The sequence below is a fragment of the Dama dama genome, chromosome 17, assembly GCF_033118175.1.
Source record: "Dama dama isolate Ldn47 chromosome 17, ASM3311817v1, whole genome shotgun sequence".
NCBI classification, from domain to species: Eukaryota; Metazoa; Chordata; class Mammalia; order Artiodactyla; family Cervidae; genus Dama; species Dama dama.
The window spans coordinates 31,673,351-31,696,137 of NC_083697.1; the positions used below are offsets into that span (position 1 = coordinate 31,673,351).

The 22,787-nt window shown below is 37.4% G+C and overlaps 1 protein-coding gene and 1 non-coding gene across 2 annotated transcripts; one reads left to right on the forward strand and one right to left on the reverse strand.

Moving 5' to 3' along the window:
- The first annotated feature begins 531 nt into the window (after positions 1–531).
- Positions 532–20,076, forward strand: ADH1C (alcohol dehydrogenase 1C (class I), gamma polypeptide). The gene is made up of 9 exons (XM_061164740.1): positions 532–665; positions 4,197–4,298; positions 5,082–5,220; positions 6,865–6,952; positions 7,048–7,267; positions 9,593–9,853; positions 16,720–16,855; positions 17,478–17,616; positions 19,829–20,076. Exons 1-9 carry the CDS (start codon positions 648–650, stop codon positions 19,851–19,853), a joined length of 1,128 nt encoding a protein of 375 aa, XP_061020723.1. The 5' UTR covers positions 532–647; the 3' UTR covers positions 19,854–20,076.
- Positions 3,732–3,803, reverse strand: TRNAC-ACA (transfer RNA cysteine (anticodon ACA)). Its single transcript has one exon. It is a non-coding gene; the product is annotated as a tRNA-Cys (tRNA).
- Positions 20,077–22,787: the final 2,711 nt, after the last annotated feature.

The following is a 22,787-nucleotide window of genomic DNA, read 5'->3' on the forward strand; positions in this document are numbered from 1 at the left end:
GAGGTCATTTCTTATCCATCACTGTCACCCCACAGTACCCACTTGAATATCTGGAACAGGGAGGGTCTCAGTCAGTTCTGATTGATACTGCATGGAGCAGAAAAGCCACTTTTGCTGTCACTGACCGGTGTCTGATTTCTCTGTTGTGAAGAGTGGGAGCGTGCTGGAGCAAACACATCCCCGGGGCTTGTAGCGCTCTCTGTCCTATGCCCTTTGTGCTGCTTTCTTACTCTTCCTCCTTGCTAACTGCATTATGTAGATTTGAAGTCAGAGCTCAGTTTACAAAAGGGAAAAAAGAACTCTGAACTTCCTACGTGGGATTGAGAGAGGAGAAATATGTAATCCGGCGGGGGAAAAGATACATACAAGAAAATATTTAACTAATGAAGTCAAGATGTTATTTGAAATGAGTATATTGCAAACAAAGTTAATGTATGAGTGCTGGCTCAGTGCCCTGTTATTGCTGGTTTGACTAGGTCTGAGAATAAGCTGATGGGCAGGGCTTAAAGATCTCAGATCACATGTGGGGAACAGGGTGCTTTCCAGGCACATAAAAGTCTGTGCCATCTATCTCTTGGACATAGCTAATGGGGAAAAGCCTTTAAGTCTGTAATTCACATCTCCTGCCAGCAGAAAAAAGAAGAAACATGAGCACAGCAGGAAAAGTAAGGCACTTATTATTATTTTTTACTTTTAGAATTATTCTAATTAATGTAATACTCATGTTTGACTGCTTGATGCTTGAAAGCCAATACTCGCTTTGGCTGGAAAGGAAAGTTTCCTTTATTCAGGACGCCAGCAACCTGTATGTTAGTGACTCAGTTGTGTCTGACTCTTTCAACCCCATGGACTATAACTTGCCAGGCTCCTCTGTCCACGGAAATTCCCAGGCAAGAATACTGGAGTGGTGTGCCATTTCTTTCTCCAGGGTATCTTCCCGACCCAGAAATTGAACCCATGTCCCTTGCATCTCCTGCATTTGGTGGGCAGATTCTTTGCCACTGAACCACCTGGGAAGCAACCATGTAATACACAGAGATACACTATTTAATGAATAACAAAATTCATATATAAGTTAGAAATAAATATATAAGTTAGAAATACTGAAGTACAACTTAGGATATATGCTTCAATATAAAAAGTATATTAAACTACAATTGAGAAGGGCAATATCTAAATATCTTTAACAAGAATGCAGAGCATCTATACCTATCAAAGTCTATATCTCCTATATTAAGTAAATGTGAAATAGTTATATCCAATCATGAGTAATTTTCAAGTCTAAAGTTAGAAATGAAATGCTTTTATCAAAAAGTTATGTCTATGTTAAGATATCATAATATAAATGTGTTATTCTTTATAACTTAAGTAATATAGTTCTTCATAATATAAATGTTATTCTCTTTAATCATAATCATTCTTTTTATGAATACAGGAAAGTTAAATGTGACAAAATTTTATTGATTTCAAAGCATTAGAATCATCAAAACTAAGCAAACCAACTGAGATGCAGATGTGGAGAAGGGATTTCTGGACACAGCAGGGGAAGGAGAGGCTGGGGTGAATTGTGAGGGTTGCACTGACACGTGTAAAACACACAGCTAGTGGGAAGCTGCTGTATAGTACAGGGAGCTTAGCTCAGTGCTCTGTGATGACCTAAAGGGGTGGGATGGGCTGTGGGTAGTAAGAGGGAGATTCAAGAGCGACAGGATATATGTATACGTGTAGCTGATTCACACTGTTGTACAACAGAAACTAGTACAACATGGTAAAACAATCATACTCCAATCAAAAAGCAAAACACTTTTAAAGATAAAGCAAACCAGAATCAACATGCAAATTCTGATTTTAAAGGGCCCTATTATGGCACAATTTAGGGAATTCCCATAGAAATGTTAACTTCATGCAAACGCCAATGTGATTTTCCAAAAAAAAGATAATAATAATACTGATACAGTTTGAACCACTATTTACACTGAGAACAGATATATTTGGTTCTAAGCCTTCCACAGACTCATGTTTATTTGTTCAATGTGCTTACAGCTACAGAGAAATACACGTGGTTGTTCAATACAATCAATTCATGTTGTTTAACTGCTTAATGGCAAAAGCCTGTGCAATTGTTTCTAGTAGGTTTGCTGTGTTAGGAGTTAATTGTGCAATATAATATCTTGCTATAATGGCAGGCCTATATAGTGTGGCCTATATCAGTCATATATATATAACAGGCCTATGTCAATAAGACTGGTTGGAAATCATACAGATGATCAATTGGCAGTCTTCTTATTTTAACTTTATTTTCATGCATTACTGATTGGCATTTACAGTAGCATATTACATTTCAAATGAAGAATAGTTAAGAAAAAGAAAATTTTAATTTTTCAAAACTCAGAGTTCAGAGATCAAAAGGGTAGGCCAAATGCATTAATTAAACTTATAAATTACAGGCAATCAATCCCCCCTCCTCAGGTACAACATCCATAAATTTTAGCTATATGATAACACTTCACTTATGTTTAACCTTCTGGCATTATATTTTCTTCAAATGCTAAATGACAATAGTAATAATACCTACTTTCCTAAGGTGGTTGTGAGAATTTAATAAACTAATACTGGAAAGCATTTAAAATAATGCCTGGTACATAGAAATAACTCACTAAATATTAATCACTGCTATTATTGTTGTTATTGTTATCTAACTTCTAATCTCTTGTTAATCTTTTACTATCATCAAGTAGTGAAAGATAAAATGGTATTCATTCTTCGGACACTCAGCTTTGTAACTTTGGGAAAAGTACTCGTCAATTATTGAGTCAGTTGAGCCTCAAGCTTTTCATCTGAAAAATAAGACTAATGATTCAGTAATACTGCCCTGTGAAGTTTAAAAGTTTAACTTGTATCTCACCCAACACAGCCACTTGTGCCTGCTACATCATTGGCACCCCATTATTCAATGCCTGTCTACCATTAGTGTATTATATCCAAGTACTCTTATATTTATTGCAGCATTGGCCATGATGAACACTTTGCAAAGTGGGAGGATTTGGTGTATATATAGTAAAAATAAATTATCAGATAAATTTCAATTGAATTTTTATCATGTTTGTAGTATGTTGTTAATTCTCTTTAGAAAAAACTCTAAACTACACAAGTTCTGCAAAAGTGAAGACAACATTTATGCTACATTACCAAGCACTAAACATATATGCTCAACTTTTATTTGTAAGAACATGTGTAAGTAAGCTTTGCTAGTTAGAAAGTCAAACACAGTTCTCCCACACAGTGTGTGTGTATGTGTGTGTGTGTGTGTGTAGTTTAAACCTCTACAATTTTAGGCTCAAATCCAATCTGGAAAAAATCTCTATTCATAAATTACATAACAAAACAGAGCTGCCAAATCTAACTTTCAAATGAGTGATGCAAACAAGTAGTCCATAGAAGAAGTAGAGAGAGAAATCAAAGGAGCAGGCAAATAGAGAAAGAAATTCTAGGCTGGGAGGCTTAGGAATTCTAAAGTCAAATCATTTTGGCTTAAGTGGAGAATTGAGCAAGAGGGAAATGAGTTTCACGTAAACAGACACTGAATCTGGTGAAGTGAAGTGAAGTGAACTCACTCAGTCATGTCTGACTCTTTGCGACCCCATAGACTGTAGCCTACCAGGATCCTCAGTCCATGGGATTTTCCAGGCAAGAATACTAGAGTGGGTTGCCATTTCCTTCCCCAGAAGATCTTCCCAACCCAGGGATTGAACCCGGGTCTCCTGCATTGTAGGCAGATGCTTTACCGTCTGAGCTACCAGGGAAGACCCTGAATCTGGTAGTAATATGATAGTGATTTAGATCTTCATGGACAAGACAATAGCTTTGGATAAACAACCAATTTCAGAGCCACATTAAGAAATAGAACCTTTAGAGGAGAAAATGATGACGATCTTTCTTCATAAAAGAATATATTCCATTTTTATCTCAATGTCTCCCTATAGTTAATTCTGTTTCTCTTTCCTTGTGTTATTGCCTCACACATTTTTATAAAAAGTCACTGTTATTCTTTCTGCAAATCAGAGGTTGTTCATGTTCATGGAACAATATTAAGTTTCAGACATGGGGCTAGATGGTGCATGTAAAAAGATCGAAGTCACAATCCCTGAGTTCAAGGCTGGGGGAAAAATGGTGTCATCTTTCTGCTCAATTTTCAGGTAATAAAATGCAAAGCAGCTGTGCTGTGGGAGCTCAATAAACCATTTTCCATCGAGGAGGTGGAGGTTGCACCCCCTAAGGCCCATGAAGTTCGTATTAAGGTAAAATTTTTTCCATTTCTATTTAATCTTAGATTTAGATTTTTCAGAATATAACAATGAAAGTAACCAAAGCACTTGTAATATAGTCATCCAGATAGTGGAATTACATTTGTTGTCAAGGGAAGCTGTAAATCAAAATTGTTAAATTTTTTAAAAAGAGACCAAAGTGTATGTGCAGTACAATCCTAATGAAATGAGGAAGAATTTATGTGGTGGCTCAGCAGTAAAGAATCTGCCTGCCAACACAAGAAATGTGGGTTTGATCCTTGCATTGGGAATATCTCCTGGAGAAGAAAATGGCAACCCACTCCAGTATTCTTGCCTGGGGAATCCCATGTACAGAGTAGCCTGGTGGACTACAGTCCATGGAATCTCCAAAAGTCAGATATTACTTAGCAACTAAACAACAACAACAACAAAAAAAGTGCAAAGGAATATATATCATTTAAAATCAATTAGCATTATGTGGTGGCACTTAAGTAACTTTATTTTCTTATCTGCATTTTCTATTTCTATCAAAAAGACTGCGTATTATATGACCTCAATAGTTCAGAAACAATTATTTCACAGACTACTCCAAATTGTTTAATGTATGAAAGGAAAGTAGAGCATTATTAGGCTGCATAACTTCGGGTATAAATTGAAACTATATTTGGAAGATTAGGAATTATTAGCAAAACGCTTTACAATTCTTCAGTGCAATTTCAGGAAAATGAGTATGTTAAGCCCATCTGAGGGTCATAATCTTATCTGAACCTAATCAACTCCCCCTTTACCCTATAGATGGTGGCCACAGGAATCTGTCGCTCAGATGACCATGTGGTTAATGGATCTCTGGTCACACGTCTTCCTGTGGTCTTAGGCCATGAGGCAGCCGGCATTGTGGAGAGTGTTGGAGAAGGGGTGACCTCAGTAAAACCAGGTACAGAATTCACACTTAGGAAACGTGCCTTGGTTCAGGGCCCCAAGTTGATGTAGCCTGGATAATGACACTGGAGTGATGAGAGATGAAAGAACGTGTTTAAGGCTGAGCAGGGACAGAGGTCTCTTTCTTTTCCCCCTTTCTGCCTGACTCAGGCATGTATGCATCCATGCACTATTGTATTCTCTCCTTTAGCAAGTATTTCTTGAGGACCTACTAGATGTCAGGCACCATGTTAGATCCTGGGAATACATGGGAATTGAAAGAGACCCAGTGTCTGCCAGGGTAGAGTTCATAATGAGTTAATTCCCATGTTAGTGTTTCCAAGCACTGTTTTCTACCAGGTCCAAAGGAAACTACTGATGAGACAGAAAAAACATGTCTAGACATAGTGGAGATAAACATAATCAGTGTATTGAACCTGTTCAGTGCTGACTTCACACAGTGGGGATAGTGAGCTCTGGATTGAATCAACATAATCTCTTCTCAGGTGGGAAGTGGAGCTCATTCACAGGTTTCCCCTTTGAATATATGGCCATTTTTCCTTAAACCATGATTAAACGTGACTGGTTACCAAGTACTATTTTTCTTGAATAATTACTGTATTCTATTATTATATATTAATACAGACAAATATTTTTAGAGGTAAACAGTGAATAAACAGAAATTTTCTGTGCCATCATTGCATATAATCTCTTAAATGTTATTTTTCTGAATCTTTTAGATTAGTATAGATGATTAAAAATAAAAATTATGTTTAATTCTAAAAAACACTTTAGCTAGTAGATTTGACCTCCCTACTTACAAAACACTGAATTGACCTGTAAACCAAAAACAATAAGTTGTCTGGTTTGAGTTTCAGCTCTTAGTATTTCCTTTAGTTAGAAATCTATTAATAACAAATGACACCCCTACTTTTCACCCCAGCTCCCTCCACCAGTAGAAATAAATTATCTACAAATCATCAGCTACAAACATTTGAAAGTTCCTATCCTAAAAGAAAGTGTCTAACTCATTATTGAGGGTTGAGGTTTTCAGAAGAATGTCTTAAATTCTTACTTGTCCTATTTTTGTTGGTTTTCCTTAAAAAAGAATTAATTTTTTAAAAGAAGGATTCATTTCATAATAGAGATAAGCATAATCACTTTGAAAAGCCAGGAAATGGGTGTTGAGGTTCTTATTTTTACTGTATTATTACTATTACTGTACTATTACTATAAACTATTACCAGATTATCAAGCGGAACTATGGTAGACTGCTCACAACTTGAATATATATTTATACTTATATTAGTAGTAAGAATATTTAAGGTTTAATTACTAAGTATTAAATGAGATCATCTATATATAATCCCTACGAGAAAGGGCACACAATGAAAGAGAACTATCAACACAGTGCAACTACTTTGAAAAATCATGTTCTCCACATTTACATTTTCTTTGGGCATCTTCAGCATATATAAACCCAAACCGATAACAATACTGACAAACAATGACCAAGACATAATGCTGACAGGACCCCATTCTTGGAGACTTCTCGAAGTCAAGTGCCTCTAATACATATGGGTAAGCTTTAAGTTCTTACTTAAGTTCTTTAATTCCTGTGTAGAAATTTAAGAAGAATCTGTTCTATCCTCATCCCCAGGTGATAAAGTCATCCCACTCTTTGTTCCCCAGTGTGGAAAGTGCGATGTTTGTAAACACCCGGAAGCCAACCTCTGCCTGAAACACGAGTGAGTATCTGTTACTCTCCTTAGCAGTGAAGGAGTCTGCACGTTAGTATGCTCCTGCCTTATACCCTCTTGTGTTTGTGTGTTGCATTGACCAGCCTGAACGGGCCTCAGGGGACCCTTCACGATGGTACCTGCAGGTTCACCTGCAGGGGGAAGCCCATCCACCACTTCCTCGGCACCAGCACCTTCACCCAGTACACAGTGGTGGATGAGATGTCAGTGGCCAAGATCCATGCAGACTCACCGCTGGAGAAAGTCTGCCTCATTGGCTGTGGATTTTCTACTGGTTATGGGTCTGCGGTCAAAGTTGCCAAGGTAGGAATAACAATGAGTGACAAAACCGGCTACACTCAGACTGTCAGGAGCTAAAAACAAAGCAACTTCTCACAGGAATCTGAGATCATTCTTCACAGACATATTGGAAGCTTTCCCCTCTTCTACCATAATAGCATTGCTATGCTCCACAGAATTGAGGATGTTGATTAAAAGTAGAAAATACCCTCAGAAGGAATTGAGGGCATGTCCTAGAAAATTTATCCATTATCACAAATGAAAAGCTGTTGATAACTAGTTAAGAAAAAGTAAAAGTGTTTTCCATAATTATTCTTCTGTATGTGTTCTTTATGGTATTACTAAATTTTAGACCTAGGAGTTCATTTTAGCATTCATTTAGTGCCTACATGAGCCATGCACAGTATGTTCTGCTAAGTTTTAAGGAAGCAAAAGTAAATGAAATGAAGGGGCTGACTATGAGGAGCATTTAGTTTGTGGATCCTCTACTCCCAGAATTAGGATCAATAGGAGATTCCAGAGCCTGACCTGATATCCTGATAAACCTCCAAACTGAGGGTCACCAACATACCCACTCTGTGTATCTCTATGATGAAAGCAATAAAGTTTTGATGATGCATGAAGCATTTATTCCACTGCTATACCTCCTCCCCAGCCATGAACACATACACACACACACACTTCAGAAGTGGTAGGTTTTAAGGAGAAATTCTTTAAAGTCTCCTCTTCCTAAAAGGTTGGAAATCTAGTAGTATCCTTTTGTTTTATGAACTGACACCCAGAGACATAAAGCCATTTGCCCCAAATCTTACAGGTAGTTAATATGACATATTAACTGAGACTAGCCTCCTCAAAACTCCTGATGAATCATAAACCATAGTAGATATTTATCAACACATTTAAATCACAATTACAAGCCTCAGATTTTTCAAATTTTCTCATATTTTACCTCTAAGGTAAAAAAGTGGTGTCGTACCCCCACAGAATGTTTACTTGGGACAGGAGGAACATTTTACCCACAGTGAAGTCTGACTATAACAGACTAGGTTTAGTTAACAGTCCCTTAGGTAGGTTAAACTATTGTGAACACGTGTTTTCCAAATTTCTGTGACCTTAGCACTAAGTCCCTTGTGCAACTGCATCATCTGAACAGATCGTCTATTTGAATCTGCACACAGAGCGGAAGCCAAGGGTACTTGTGATAATAAATTTCATCCATTATTAAAATATAAACCAGCTTTTCATTGCATTATTTTTCATTTGTGTACTTTTTTAAAGCAGGGATAAAGACCCATTAAGAACACATTCATCTCAAGCTGTATTATCTTGAAATTACTTGTTAAATTTGCCCTGTTGTTAAGTTTGCTTAAGCTGGGGATAACTCTTCTATGCTTCACAGCTTATTTCTGCTCTCATTTTACATCATGACTACTGAAAGTTATTGAACCAAGGTGTTAATTATTGAGGGTTCAATTGTATTATTTTCTCGGTCTCCTCTCTTCCATTCATTATTTAATTTCCCTAGAATTGTGTTTGTGTATGTGTGATGGACTGAAGCTGGCTATCAATGGATTTGAGCCACTAGATTTTCTTCAAGAGGGGAGTCACTAGCATCTAGAGCTCAATGGTCATCCAGTCCACTGGCTACCAGCTTGGGTTTCCCACTGGAGTTACTTGGAGACTTGGTCTTAGCTGCAGAGCTATTGTCGTTGTTTAGTCGCTAAGTCGTGTCCTACCCTCTGTGACCCTATGGATTGAAGCTTACCAGGCTCCTCTGTCCATGGGAATTCCCAGGCAAGAATACTGGAGTGGATTGCATATCTTTTTCCACTTACCAGCAGAGTCTGATTTAATTGCTTATGGACTGTGACCTGAGCATTGAGATTTTTTTAAAGTTCCCTAGGTGAGTCTAATGTCCAGGAAAATTAGAGAAACACTAATCTATTTCAAACCCTTCATTTCAAGTGTGAGGCAGCTAAAGTCAAAAGAGGTTTTGACAAAAGGTTGGACATAATTTGAGTAACTTCTGACAAGAAACAAAGCATGATACTTTATACAATTTAGGCTCTTTCTAACAATTGTTGTTGTTGTTTGTTGTTGTTCAGTTGCTAAGTCATGTCTGACTCTTTGTTAGCCCATGGACTCTAGCCCACCAGGCTCCTCTGTCCATGGGATTTCCCAGGCAAGAATACTGGAGTGGGCTGCCATTTCCTTCTCCAGGAGATCTTCCTGACCCAGGGATCGCGCCCACATCTCCTGTATTGGCAGGCAGATTCTTTACCTCTGGGGCACCTGGGAAGCCCTTAACAATCATTACTTAATCGATTTTCACATTTTCTGAAAACACAGGTCAGCCAGGGCTCCACCTGTGCCGTGTTTGGCCTTGGAGGGGTTGGCCTGTCTGTTATCATGGGCTGCAAAGCAGCCGGAGCAGCCAGGATCATTGCAGTGGACATCAACAAAGACAAATTTGCAAGGGCCAAACAGGCAGGTGCCACTGAGTGCATCAACCCTCGGGACTACGAGAAACCCATCGAGGAGGTGCTGAAAGAAGTGAGTGGTGGAGGTGTGGATTTTTCATTTGAAGTCATCGGTCGGCTTGACACCATGGTATGTACTTTGAAATGTCTCAAGACATCAGCTTCTGCATTCTAGAGTGTTCTTTAATGTGGCGGAATATAAACATTATATATAAAGAATATTTTAAAAACTATGGCAATTTTCCATCTCCTATTTGTTACCTGGGTTGCTTAATTTATTATGATGAGGAATCTCATTCCATCAGTTAAAAAAAAAAAAAAAACCCCGTCACAAGTATCATGTCCTTTTTAGAGAGGAAAGGGGGTTTATACTGAGCCATCATAAATCTAATTTTTAGTTTTAAAAATTGAAACTCAAGTAAATATAAAGAATATAAATTCTGTTCTCAAGTTGGCAAGTTTGATTTTTAACACATTCTTAACAAAAAACTGATTTAACAATATTTGTGTGTTTTAATGAATTCTTTTTTTTCAAAGACCATACTTCGACAAAAAAAAAAAAAGAGCAACTTTAAGCTCCCTATCATTTTATTAACAGAAAATATGCCCCGTTTTACCACAACAGACAGCACAGCGCCTGGTGCCTAAAAAGCATCCAAATCTGTGTGCTGAACTGAATAATTTAAAAGGTCAACAGGTTTTCCCACCAGAAATTTTTAAGTGACGTATCTTTTAGTGTTATTTGTGGATTACATGCGATGACACATGTAACATATTTGGCAAGTGCCACCTGTCAGTGCTAAGCTCTTTTTTTTTTTTTTTTTTTTTAAATTTTTATTATTTTTCTTTTTCCAGTGGGTTTTGTCATACATTGCTATGAATCAGCCATGCTAAGCTCTTAATAAATGTTATCTGGTGTTGTCAAAAGGAAGTACCATTTCCAATTGTGCAAAACTTACATCATCTTTAAAATATACATGATATTTCCCTTCTCCAGGAGATCTTCCCAACCCAAGGATCAAACCCAGGTGTTCTGCATTTCAGGCTTTCTTTACTGTGTGACCATCAGGGAAACCCCATACATGATACTACTTTCAAATAATAACAGGTATCATCAACTGCAACAGAGAATACATCTCTAGCTACATTCCCCCTAACCAGAATTCTCTAGAATCCTAATGAAAAAACTCCCAGAGACCAACATAAACAACCTCCCTCTTTAGGTTCTCCAGTGAGTCCCAGCAGTGTTCGTAATGGGGAGCAGCACCTTAGGAGTAAAGCACTTTAGAGCCTTGACCAGGAACAATTATTCCATAGATGACTGATGTTCCAAGGCTGTCGCTTTCCAAGGCTGTCAATTGCTCCTTACGCCATTTTTAGCATGGTTTTTCCTCCATTTTCTCTTGTGGAATTGGATTATTTTAAGTATCTGATAGCCACATGTCCTGAGGTTCTCTGATCTTCCAAGTATCATACTTCAAAATCAAAGGATCAATTATTTACTATATATTTCTGGGGTGGAGGGTGTTTTCCTAAACGACTTTCTTACTACACACATGTCTAAAAACCTGACTGGGGAAAACGCTTTCTTTTTAGTTTCAGAGTAAAAATAAATAAATAAATAAAAGCTCACAGAAGGTCAAAGCACATTTAAAACATGCCCATTTTGACCAACAGCTATATGGCTGTTTTAGCCAACAGCTTGCTCCTTGGAAGAAAAGCTATGACCAACCTAGACAACACATTAAAACGTAGAGACATTACTTTGCCAACAAAGGTCCATCTAATCAAAGCTATGGTTTTTCCAGTAGTCCTGTATGGATGTGAGAGTTGGACTATAAAGAAAGGTCAGCACCGAAGAATTGGTGCTCTTGAACTGTGATGTTGGAGAAGACTCTTGAGAGTCTCTTGGACTGCAAGGAGATCCAACCAGTCTATCCTAAAGGAAATCAGTCTTGAGTATTCATTGGAAGGACTGATGTTGAAGCTGCAGCCAATACTTTTGCCACCTGATGGGAAGAACTGACTCATTTGAGAAGACCCTGATGATGGGAAATATTGAAGGCGGGAGGAGAAGGGGATGACAGAGGATGAGATGGTTGGATTGCATCACTGACTCAATGGACATGAGTTTGAGTAGGCTCTGTAAGTTGGTGATGGACAGGAAAGCCTGGCATGCTGCAGTCCACAAAGAGTCAGAAAGGACTGAGCAACTGAACTGAACTCATCATTAACTAGAAGGGAAAGCAAATCAAAATCACAAAGGGATTATTACCTTGTACCTGTTTGAATGAATATTATCAAAAAAAAAAAAAAAAAAAAAAAGCAATAGCAACTGTTGAAGAGGGTGTGGAAAAAAGGGAATTTTGTGCACTATTGATGGGAATGTAAAACAGCCACTATGAAAAGCAGTATAAATGCTCCTCAAAAGATTTAAGATAGATCTTTTATAACATGATCCAGCAATCCCACTTCTGGGAATATATCCAAAGAAACTAAAATCACTATCTTAGACATGTACATCCCCATGTTCATTGCAGCATTATTCATAATAGCCAAGATATAGAAACAACCTAAATGTACCTAGGGATGAGTAGATAAAGAAATTGTGAGGTATGTATATATATATATATCAGTTCAGTTCAGTTCAGTCGCTCAGTTGTGTCCAACTCTTTGCGACCCCATGAATCGCAGCATGCCAGGCCTCCCTGTCCATCACCAACTCCTGGAGTTTACTCAAACCCATGTCCATCGAGTCGGTGATGCCATCCAACCACTTTATCCTCTGTCATCCCCTTCTCCTCCTGGCCCTAATCCCTCCCAGCATCAGGGTCTTTTCCAATGAGTCAACTCTTCGCATCAGGTGGCCAAAGTATTGGAGTTTCAGCTTCAGCATCAGCCCTTCCCATGAACACCCAGGATTGATCTCCTTTAGGATGGATTGGGTGGATCTCCTTGCAGTTCAAGGGACTCTCAAGAGTCTTCTCCAACACCACAGTTCAAAAGCATCAATTTTTCAGTGCTCAGCTTTCTTCACAGTCCAACTCTCACATCCATACATGACCACTGGAAAAACCATAGCCTTGACCAGATGGACCTTTGTTGGCAAAGTAATGTCTCTGCTTTTTAATATACTATCTAGGTTGGTCATAGCTTTCCTTCCAAGGAGTAAGCGGCTTTTAATTTCATGGCTGCAATCACCATCTGCAGTGATTTTGGAGCCCCCTCCAAAATAAAGTCTGACACTGTTTCCACTGTCTCCCCATCTATTTCCCATGAGGTGATGGGACCAGATGCCATGATCTTAGTTTTCTGAATGTTGAGCTTTAAGCCAACTTTTTCACTCTCCTCTTTCACTTTCATCAAGAGGCTTTTTAGTTCCTCTTCACTTTCTGCCATAAGGGTGGTGTCATCTGCATATCTGAGGTTATTGATATTTCTCCCGGCAATCCTGATTCCAGCTTGTGCTTCCTCCAGCCCAGCGTTTCTCATGATGTACTCTGCATAGAAGTTAAATAAGCAGGGTGACAATATACAGCCTTGACACACTCCTTTTCCTATTTGGAACCAGTCTGTTTGTCCACGTCCAGTTCTAACTGTTGCTTCCTAACCTGCATGCAGGTTTCTCAAGAGGCAGGTCAGGTGGTCTGGTATTCCCATCTCCTTCAGAATTTTCCACAGTTTATTGTGATCCACACAGTCAAAGGCCTTGGCATAGTCAATAAAGCAGAAATAGATGTTTTCTGGAACTCTCTTGCTTATTCAATGATCCAGAGAACGTTGGCAATTTGATCCCTGGTTCCTCTGCCTTTTCTAAAACCAGCTTGAACATCTGGAAGTTTGCGGTTCATGTATTGCTGAAGCCTGGCTTGGAGAATTTTGAGCATTACTTTACTAGCGTGTGAGATGAGTGCAATTGTGCGGTAGTTTGAGCATTCTTTGGCATTGCCTTTCTTTGGCATATATGTAGTATACATATGTGATTGTATATATGTATATATAGATATGAATGAATATTATATGAATATAATATGAATATGTATATGAATGAATGTTCATATATATGAATGAATGTTATTAATATATATGAATATATATGAATATGAATGAATGTTATATATATATATATGAATGAATATATATGAATGAATGTTATTCAGCCATAGAAAAGAAGTGTTGACATTTGCAAAAACTTGGAAAAATCTGGAGGACATTATGCAAAGTGAGATATGCCAGACACAGAAAAACAATTATTGTATGATCTCTCCCATATGTGGAGTCTAAAAAAAATCAAATTCTTAGAACCACTGGGTAGAACAGTGGTTGCCAGGGGCTGGAGGAAGTAGGGGAGGAATAATAGGTAGATGTCAGAGAGTACAAACTCTCGGTTATGAGGAAGTTCTAGAGACATCCATGTACAGCATGGTTACTATAGTGTTATTAACTATAGTTAATAATACTGTTCTATATACCTCCAATTTGCTAAGACGGAAGATCTTAAATGGTCTCACTGCAAAAAAACACTAGTAACTGTAAGAGGTGATAAATGTGTTCACTTAAAAAAATCATGGCGTACAACCTAAAAGTAAATGATTTTTGTCCATGATACTTCAACAAAACGAGGGTTCAGTTCAGTTCTGTTCAATCGCTCAGTCATGTCCAACTCTTTGCAACCCCATGAACTGCAGCACACCAGGCCTGCCTGTCCATCACCAACTCCCGGAGTTCACCCAAACTCATGTCCATTGAGTTGGTGATGCCACCAAACCATCTCTTCCTCTGTTGTGCCCTTCTCCTCCTGTCCTCCATCTTTCCCAGGACCAGGGTCTTTTCAAATGAGCCACCTTTTCGCATCAGTGGCCAAAGTATTGGAGTTTGTGCTTCAACATCCATCCTTCCAATGAACACCCAGGACTAATCTCCTTTAGGATGGACTGGTTGGATCTCTTTGCAGTCCAAGGGACTCTCAGGAGTCTTCTCCAATGTCACAGTTCAAAAGCATCAACTCTTCGGCACTCAGCTTTCTTTAATCCAACTCTCACATCCATACATGACTACTGGAAAAACCATAGCCTTGACTAGACGGACCTTTGTTGGCAAAGTAATGTCTCTGCTTTTTAATATGCTCTCTAGGTTGGTCACAGCTTTCATTCCAAGGAGTGTCTTTTAATTTCATGGCTACAGTTACCATCTGTGGTGATTTTAGAGCCCAGAAAAATAAAATCAGCCACTGTTTCCATATCTATTTGCCATGAAGTGATGGGACCAGATGCCATGATCTGAGTTTTCTGAATGTTGAGTTTAAGCCAACTTTTTCACTCTCCTCTTTCACTTTCATAGAGACCCTTTAATTCTTCACTCTCTGCCATAAGGGTGGTGTCATCTGCATATCTGAGGTTATTGATATTTCTCCTGGCAATCTTGATTCCAGCTTGTGCTTCTTCCAGACCAGCATTTCTCATGATGTACTCTGCATAGAAGTTAAATAAGCAGGGTGACAATATACAGCCTTGACATACTTCTTTTCCTATCTGGAACCAGTCTGTTGTTCCATGTCCAGTTCTAACTGTTGCTTCCTGACCTGCATATAGGTTTCTCAAGAGACAGGTCAGGTGGTCTGGTATTTGCATCTCTTTCAGAATTTTCCACAGTTTATTGTGATCCACACAGTCAAAGGCCTTGGCATGGTCAATAAAGCAGAAATAGATGTTTTTCTGGAACTCTCTTGCTTTTTTGATGATCCAGAGGATGTTGGCAATTTGATCTCTGGTTCCTCTGCCTTTTCTAAAACCAGCTTGAACATCTAGAAGTTCATGGTTCATGTATTGCTGAAGCCTGGCTTGGAGAATTTTGAGCATTACTTTACTAGCATGTGAGATGAGTGTAATTGTACGGTAGTTTGAGCCCATTCTTTGGGATTGCCTTTCTTTGGGATTGGAATGAAAACGGACCTTTTCCAGTCCTGTGGCCACTGCTGAGTTTTTCACATTTGCTGACATATTGCGTGCAGCACTTTCACAGCATCATCTTTTAAGATTTGAAATAGCTCAACTGGAACTCCACTAGCTTAGTTTGTAGTGATGCTTCCGAAGGCCCCCTTGACTTCACATTCCAGGATGTCTGGCTGTAGGTGAGTGATCACACCACTGTGATTATCTGGGTCATGAAGATTTTTCTTGTACAGTTCTTCTGTGTATTCTTGCCACCTCTTCTTAATCTTCTGCTTCTGTTAGCCCCATACCATTTCTGTTCTTTATCGAGCCCATCTTTGCATGAAATATTCCTTTGGTATGTCTAATTTTCTTGAAGAGATCTCTAGTCTTTCCCATTCTATTGTTTTCCTCTATTTCTTTACATTGATCAGATGCTTATATCTTTCCTTTTCTCCTTTGCTTTTTGCTTCTCTTCTTTTCACAGCTATTTGTAAGGCCTCCTCAGACAGCCATTTTGACTTTTTGCATTTCTTTTTCTTGGGGATGGTCTTTAGGGTAAACGTACATAAATTAGGAAAAAAGTTCCCAATTAGAAATGGGCAATAGAAATATGGATCCATTAAAAAGGGAGATCATAAAGAGAAGAGAGAAATATTGATGATGTAACTGATCATGTATATGGTTCACCATTAAAATACCTGGTTCAAAGTACTGAGTGCAAGATATCTACTTGATAAATGAAAAATGAGTTAACCATTTCAGATTGCTCTGGGGTCACATGATGATAAACATTACCTTTATTTGAAGAATCAGATTATATATATGTTATGATATTTGCATCTTTATTATTTTCATCTACTGTTTAATTCAAAAATATTTTCTGGGCATTTTCTAAAGCCACATGTAGTGACTTTAGGAAATAATGGGAAGTGAAGAAAAAGCCAATCTCTTCCAGCCACACACTCACAATTTAACTAGATTAATAGCACATGATACTGTGTATCACAAATGGGGACTACTAGAGAATCCACTTTAATGCTACTACATATTAATTTTATTCCAGATGTCTGCCTTGTTGTGCTGTCAAGAAGCATATGGCGTAAGCATCATTGTAGGAGTACCTCCTAATGCTCAAAATATCTCTATGAACCCCATGTTGTTGTTGACTGGACGTACCTGGAAAGGAGCTGTTTTTGGAGGTACGTGGTTAGGCTTGAGGGCCAAATTCTTACTAACGGCAGGAATTCTTCCCTTTTGCAAGTGACAAGGCCAGGCTTTAAAATGCAATGTAGTTTAAAAATACACTAAGATTCCTTTGTATCTATAGGCTCCAAATAAACTAGATGTGGAACTAATGTACCCCAAAGTCCCAAGATAGACTTTAATGGTGTCCCCATAAACTGACTAGGATCTTGCAGCATCATATCTTTTGATACTGGTGACTGCATAATACACTGAGATACCTAGGAGGATCCAGGAAATACATAGCAACAATTTATGTCTGCACTCACTGCCCAGATGTAGACAACTGCTAAATTTTCTTCTTGACTCTGAGAATAACCATCTGTACTATAATTTCTCTATGAGAGAACTAATAACCAAAGGCTCTGGTTTGTTGGGTGGGGAGATTTTTTAAAAAGTCAAATCACTTCAAAAGGAAATTGAATTGAAGGAAATTGAAACACACTCTCTTATTAACCTCAGCAACAGTAGTCTGTGGGCATTTTATAAACTTTCATTTAAATTTTATGTAGAAAGTCTTGTCTCTAATCCTCTGCTTATATCTGGATGAATCCAACATTGATGTCACTTTCTTTTCAGGCTTCAAAAGTAAAGAATCTGTCCCCAAACTTGTGACTGATTTCATGGCTAAGAAGTTTTCACTGGATCAATTAATTACCCATGTTTTACCATTTGAAAAAATAAATGAAGGATTTGACCTGCTTCGCTCTGGGAAGAGGTAGATTTTAAGTTTTGGTGGGGTTTGACTAACAGAGTAAAAAAGGTAGAAGGATGACAGAAAGGCAAGGATGGAGTGCCTTGGTTTTCTATTCCCAGTTCAGTCTCTGCATGTAGAACACATAAGATCATATTGCAAGAAACTAAAATGCTTTGCATCTCCTGTTCTGCTGAAGCAAAATTATGTTGGTCACAGCAAATCTGAATGATCAGACCCTCTGCCATCTTCACAAGAGATTTCTCTGCTTTGCAAGGAAAAAGAATCAGAGACACATAGTCATATAACATGGAGTTATCCCAGTCCCTGCCTGGCCACTTAAAATGGATGACTATTAATAACTACAAATTTAAGTTACATTCCAGACATCCCAAAAACTCATTATGGAAGCTAGTGGAACTATATAGGCATCATTTTCTATACATATTACTTTTTTTCGAAAAATGCTGACTATTACTTTTACTCTTTTTTTCCATTTACAAAGGATTTTTCACAAATAAAAATTATTGCAAAGAAGAAGGGTACAAAATGCTATTTTAAATGTTTAAATCTACATTTTCTTCAAAACTTACAAAACCAAGTCAGTTCCATTTTCTACCTCTAATATTAATCATTTACAAACACGTAAAAAGAAGAATTTCATCACTGGCATTTATAAATGAGACACAACTAGTAATAGGCAGTTTTACCTAACTCCCACCTTCTTGTTCCATAGTCTCTGCTTCCTCTGTGACTTCACACTTCTTCTCATGAGGTTTTTTGGTTTTAAACACTATTTCTTAAGCAGCCATACACATAACATATACTAGACACTTGGTCTGATAAAAATTATTGAAGACGGAAAGAAACTAGCATCCAAACAGTACCAGATCACAGCCTTTCTAGAAAGCAGTTTGGTCATATGTATAAGAAACCTCAAAAAAAGAAACTTAGATCCTATGTCCCAACAATTACATTTCTGAGAATCTATTCTACAGAAATTATGAGATATGCAAATGTACATATGTTTAAGCATGTTTATTATCTATAATAGCAAAAATTGGAAACATCCTAAAAGTTCAACATTAAAGGAACAATTAAATAAATTCCAAACATTACTAGAAATAAATTAAGCCATTTAAAAGGAAATGATTTCATTAAATTGGGAAATTCTCCTGATGTAATTTTAGGTTATAGAGTAGAGAATACAGAACTTATACATACAATACAGTTCCAAGTTTTCAGTCAGAGCAATAAAAACTTACATATGTTTAGAAAAAAGATAATCAAAATTCAAGAAAATATTGACATTGATTATTTCTAAGTTGTGGGATTACAGGTTATTTTTACTTTCTTCTTTATATTGTCCTTTAGTTTCTAAATTATCTATATACATTTTTCATATATATGTGTGTCATATATACATATATATTAATAATTTTTTAAGATACAAAGATCACCTTTTTATAAAGTATTTATCCATCAGAAGATGGTTTTTAGAAAGGACATTATTTCCAGTAAAATGTTACCTTTCTGATCTTCCCAAGAATAAAGTCTCTCCAAACACAAATCAACTTTTTTTCTACTTTTAAGTCTTCTTAAGCATTTCTTTATCTAAGCTCTGTTAAAATTTCAACATGGCCTTAACTTTATTACATTATCAGCACTTTTAGGCACATTATCTATCATCTTGTAATTTGTGCAACTTTGTATTTGGATTTAAATCCCAGGAGCCCACACTAGATGTATGTTTTAAAGTAAGGTACAAATTTCTCTATGTCTCTGTATCTATCATCTCTAAAATGGAAATAATATTAGAACCTGCCACATAGTGTTGTTTAAGTAGAGGTTTAAATGATAAAATACATGATGAGCATCTACAGAGTGACAGATAGCATGAACTTATTACATGTAATTATCAGTTGTTGTTTGTGTTTGTTATTATATAGGGAATGTAGACTCTCAAAAGAGATATTTTGAAAATCTAATACATAATGAAGCCTAAATGACAGTCATACTCAGAACGTTATAATTGAGGTTCAGGTTGGAGAAAGACAACAGCAAAAGATGAGCTGACCTTTTACTTGACTTGAGTGCATTAGGGATGGGAATGGAATAGCAGGAAACAAAGACAGCTTTTCAAAGAGACAAACTGAATGCTCTTTGTACTCTCACATGGAAGAGTGTATATTATCTAAACACTAAAACACTTTCTATCTCTTATTTTCTGTTGCAGTGTCCGCACCATCCTGACATTTTGAGACCATACACACACCTTCACTTGTAGCAGTCTTCTGCCTCCTCTATCATCTGAAACATCAGCCAAACATCAATAATTCTGTTCTTCAGAAGTACTACCAATAAATTGCACATGGGAGCTTTCCAAAAGAAATAAAAATTAATGTGAAATCATTTTTCAAGCAAATTTTTAAAATGTAAGTGAGAGCTAGATAAACCGTCACATGTGTAATTGAGTCTAATAAAGTCTCCTTCTTAATAATTCTACTCATGTTGAATCATGTCATCTTTCAGACTGAGGAATGGTATTTCTTTTGACTTCTTGTATTTTTTCTGTCTTTGCCACCCTTGGTCATTTAGCTTTAGTCACTGAAAAGGACCTCATTATACTCATTATACTTGCCCTCAACATACATGTGATGGGGTATTGTACTCAAAATCTTCTACCTGTACTTCCACTGTCTGTAGCAAAACCCTACAGTAAAATCTATAGTTTGCAAAAGAATACACTCTGATTTATAAGTGGAGAACGTCCAGAAATTCTAAATGCAGGAATTTTCTTAGGTAAATATCACATACGTTTAAGGTGAAGGGAAGTGTTTTTATACTACAGTTTCATACTACATGTGATAAATGTGAGGTTTGAATACTAAATCTGAAAACTGAACTATTCTTAGAATCATTTTCCAAAAAGTCTAATTTTTACTCAAGAAAGTAGTTTATTGGTTGCTGCTAAGTTGCTGCTAAGTCAATTCAGTCATGGCCAATTCTGTGCAACCCCATAGACGGCAGCCCACCAGGGTCCCCCCGTCCCTGGGATTCTCCAGGCAAGAACACTGGAGTGGGTTGCCATTTCCTTCTCCAAAGCATGAAAGTGAAAAGTGAAAGTGAAGTCGCTCAGTCGCATCCCACTCGTCGCGACCCCATGGACTGCAGCCTACCAGGCTCCTCCGTCCATGGGATTTTCCAGGCAAGAGTACTGGAGTGGGGTGCCATTGCCTTCTCCAAGTTTTTTGGTTAAAAGATCTTAATTATTATCATTGTAACTGTAGTTAACTGAAAATGAGCCATAAGGTAGTCAAAAAGTAATATGGCAGCTTGAAGTCCAGGGATGGGAATAAAGCAGCTGCGGACACAGCATGTAAAATGGGTAAGTAAGAAATAGCACAAACATCCAAAGCAATAGATTTTCTATGTACATACACATATAGATGTATGTTTTTGCAAAAGTATTTTCAAACAAGAACTTTTTATTAACTACCATGACTCAAGTCTGCAACCCGAAATATTTAATTTTTTTGAACATGTGAAAGCCTATGGTACCGAATTGTTAATACTTTCTCGAGGGAAGATTTACATTTTGAGCTTCATCTCTAAATGTGTAATGAGAGCTTGTTCATGTAAAGAATTTTAGCTATCTTGAAAAAATGTGACTTGCTTCGATATTGTAGAAAGAACTCTAGACTTAGAGCAAGTAATCTACCCCTTGTTTGTGACCTTCAGTAAATTACTCAACTTCCCTAAGCCCATTTTATCCTTTGTTTTAAGAAATTATGAACCAATTACAGCTTCATGAAAATTAGATGGAATGATGCTAGTGAAAAGGCTTTGTCAACTATGAACTGCCGTGTAAATGTAGGAACAGTTTAATTGTCTTCTCAAAGACACTGAAGGAGATATTTAGGGTTAGGGGAGCTTTCAGAATGTCCTAACATCATGGAACACTATGTTCACATTTTGATGGGTGCTCCAGTGCTTTTATATTGGTGCTGATAATGTGAGATACTGAGGACAAAGAGATGGTTCTACATGCCCATGTCACATAGTGGGCATAAAATCTTACTGGCTGCACAGAGGTCTGCATCCGGTTCCTTCCTCCCAGGCTGTGGAGAGCAGGTGGAGAGTGGGATTTGGTGAGCCTATCAGTCTTCTCACAGAGGGGCACAATGCTCCATGAGTTGTATGAGAGGGAGGTTCAGGGTGCCTTCTGCACCCAAAACTTCCTCTTTATTCACATGGACATTGGCAGGGAAGGAGACGTCGAAATCAAAGTAGAAAAATGGAACCACAGAGTGGCTGGTGTGCTGTAATGATGCACATGGTCACTGTGTCCTGCTGGCCGTCAGTGATAATTTTGACTCTAGAATCAAGAATTTCCATATTTGCTGGTTTCCTTTAAAAAGTGTTAACTATGAATGTATATAGCTTGCACTCACTTTCAGCCAACCACAAAAAGCTTAGTCAAAATGAAGAAAATTTTCAAAATTTGTAGAGAAGTAATTTCATGTTGATGGTTTAATAGCATTGATACAGTGACTTAGTGCCTCCAAAAACAGTGAATAAAAAGAAGTAATATAATTAAATTATATAATATAATAATATAATTAAAGTAATCCTTTGCTACTTTACAAATCACACAAGCTACTCTAGAATTAGAAAGTCATTTTGACAGAAGCATTCAAAAATTACTCAGAAGTTAAAGTAGAGTAAGAGCAAGTATGTATTTAATAATTATATTCTTAGACACCTGACTACTTAATTCCATTAGCAAATGATTATTGAACAAATAACCTCTACTAAGTAGTCCCCCCAAAATGTTAAATTGACCATTTTATTTAAGTAAATAAAATTATATTTATCTGTTAAATACTCAGCAATGTTCAGGAAATGCGACACTGCATAGGAAGAAAAACCAAACTCAGTCTGGCAAGAATAAAACTAGAATGAGAGCTCTATACTCACTCAAGGCCAAACACTATTTTGATGAAATTAATGGTCATACATGTGTCCTTGTTCTGCTTATTTCATCCACTTTGGATCCAAGGTCCAGAAGATCATCTGTATAATCTTATCTCAGTCATCAAAAGAACCCAGAGGTTGCTGAATAACTCATAAGGTAATAAATAACCCACAACAAAGAAATTAGACAGGTTTCCTTGTCCAGTCTTTCTCTTTGA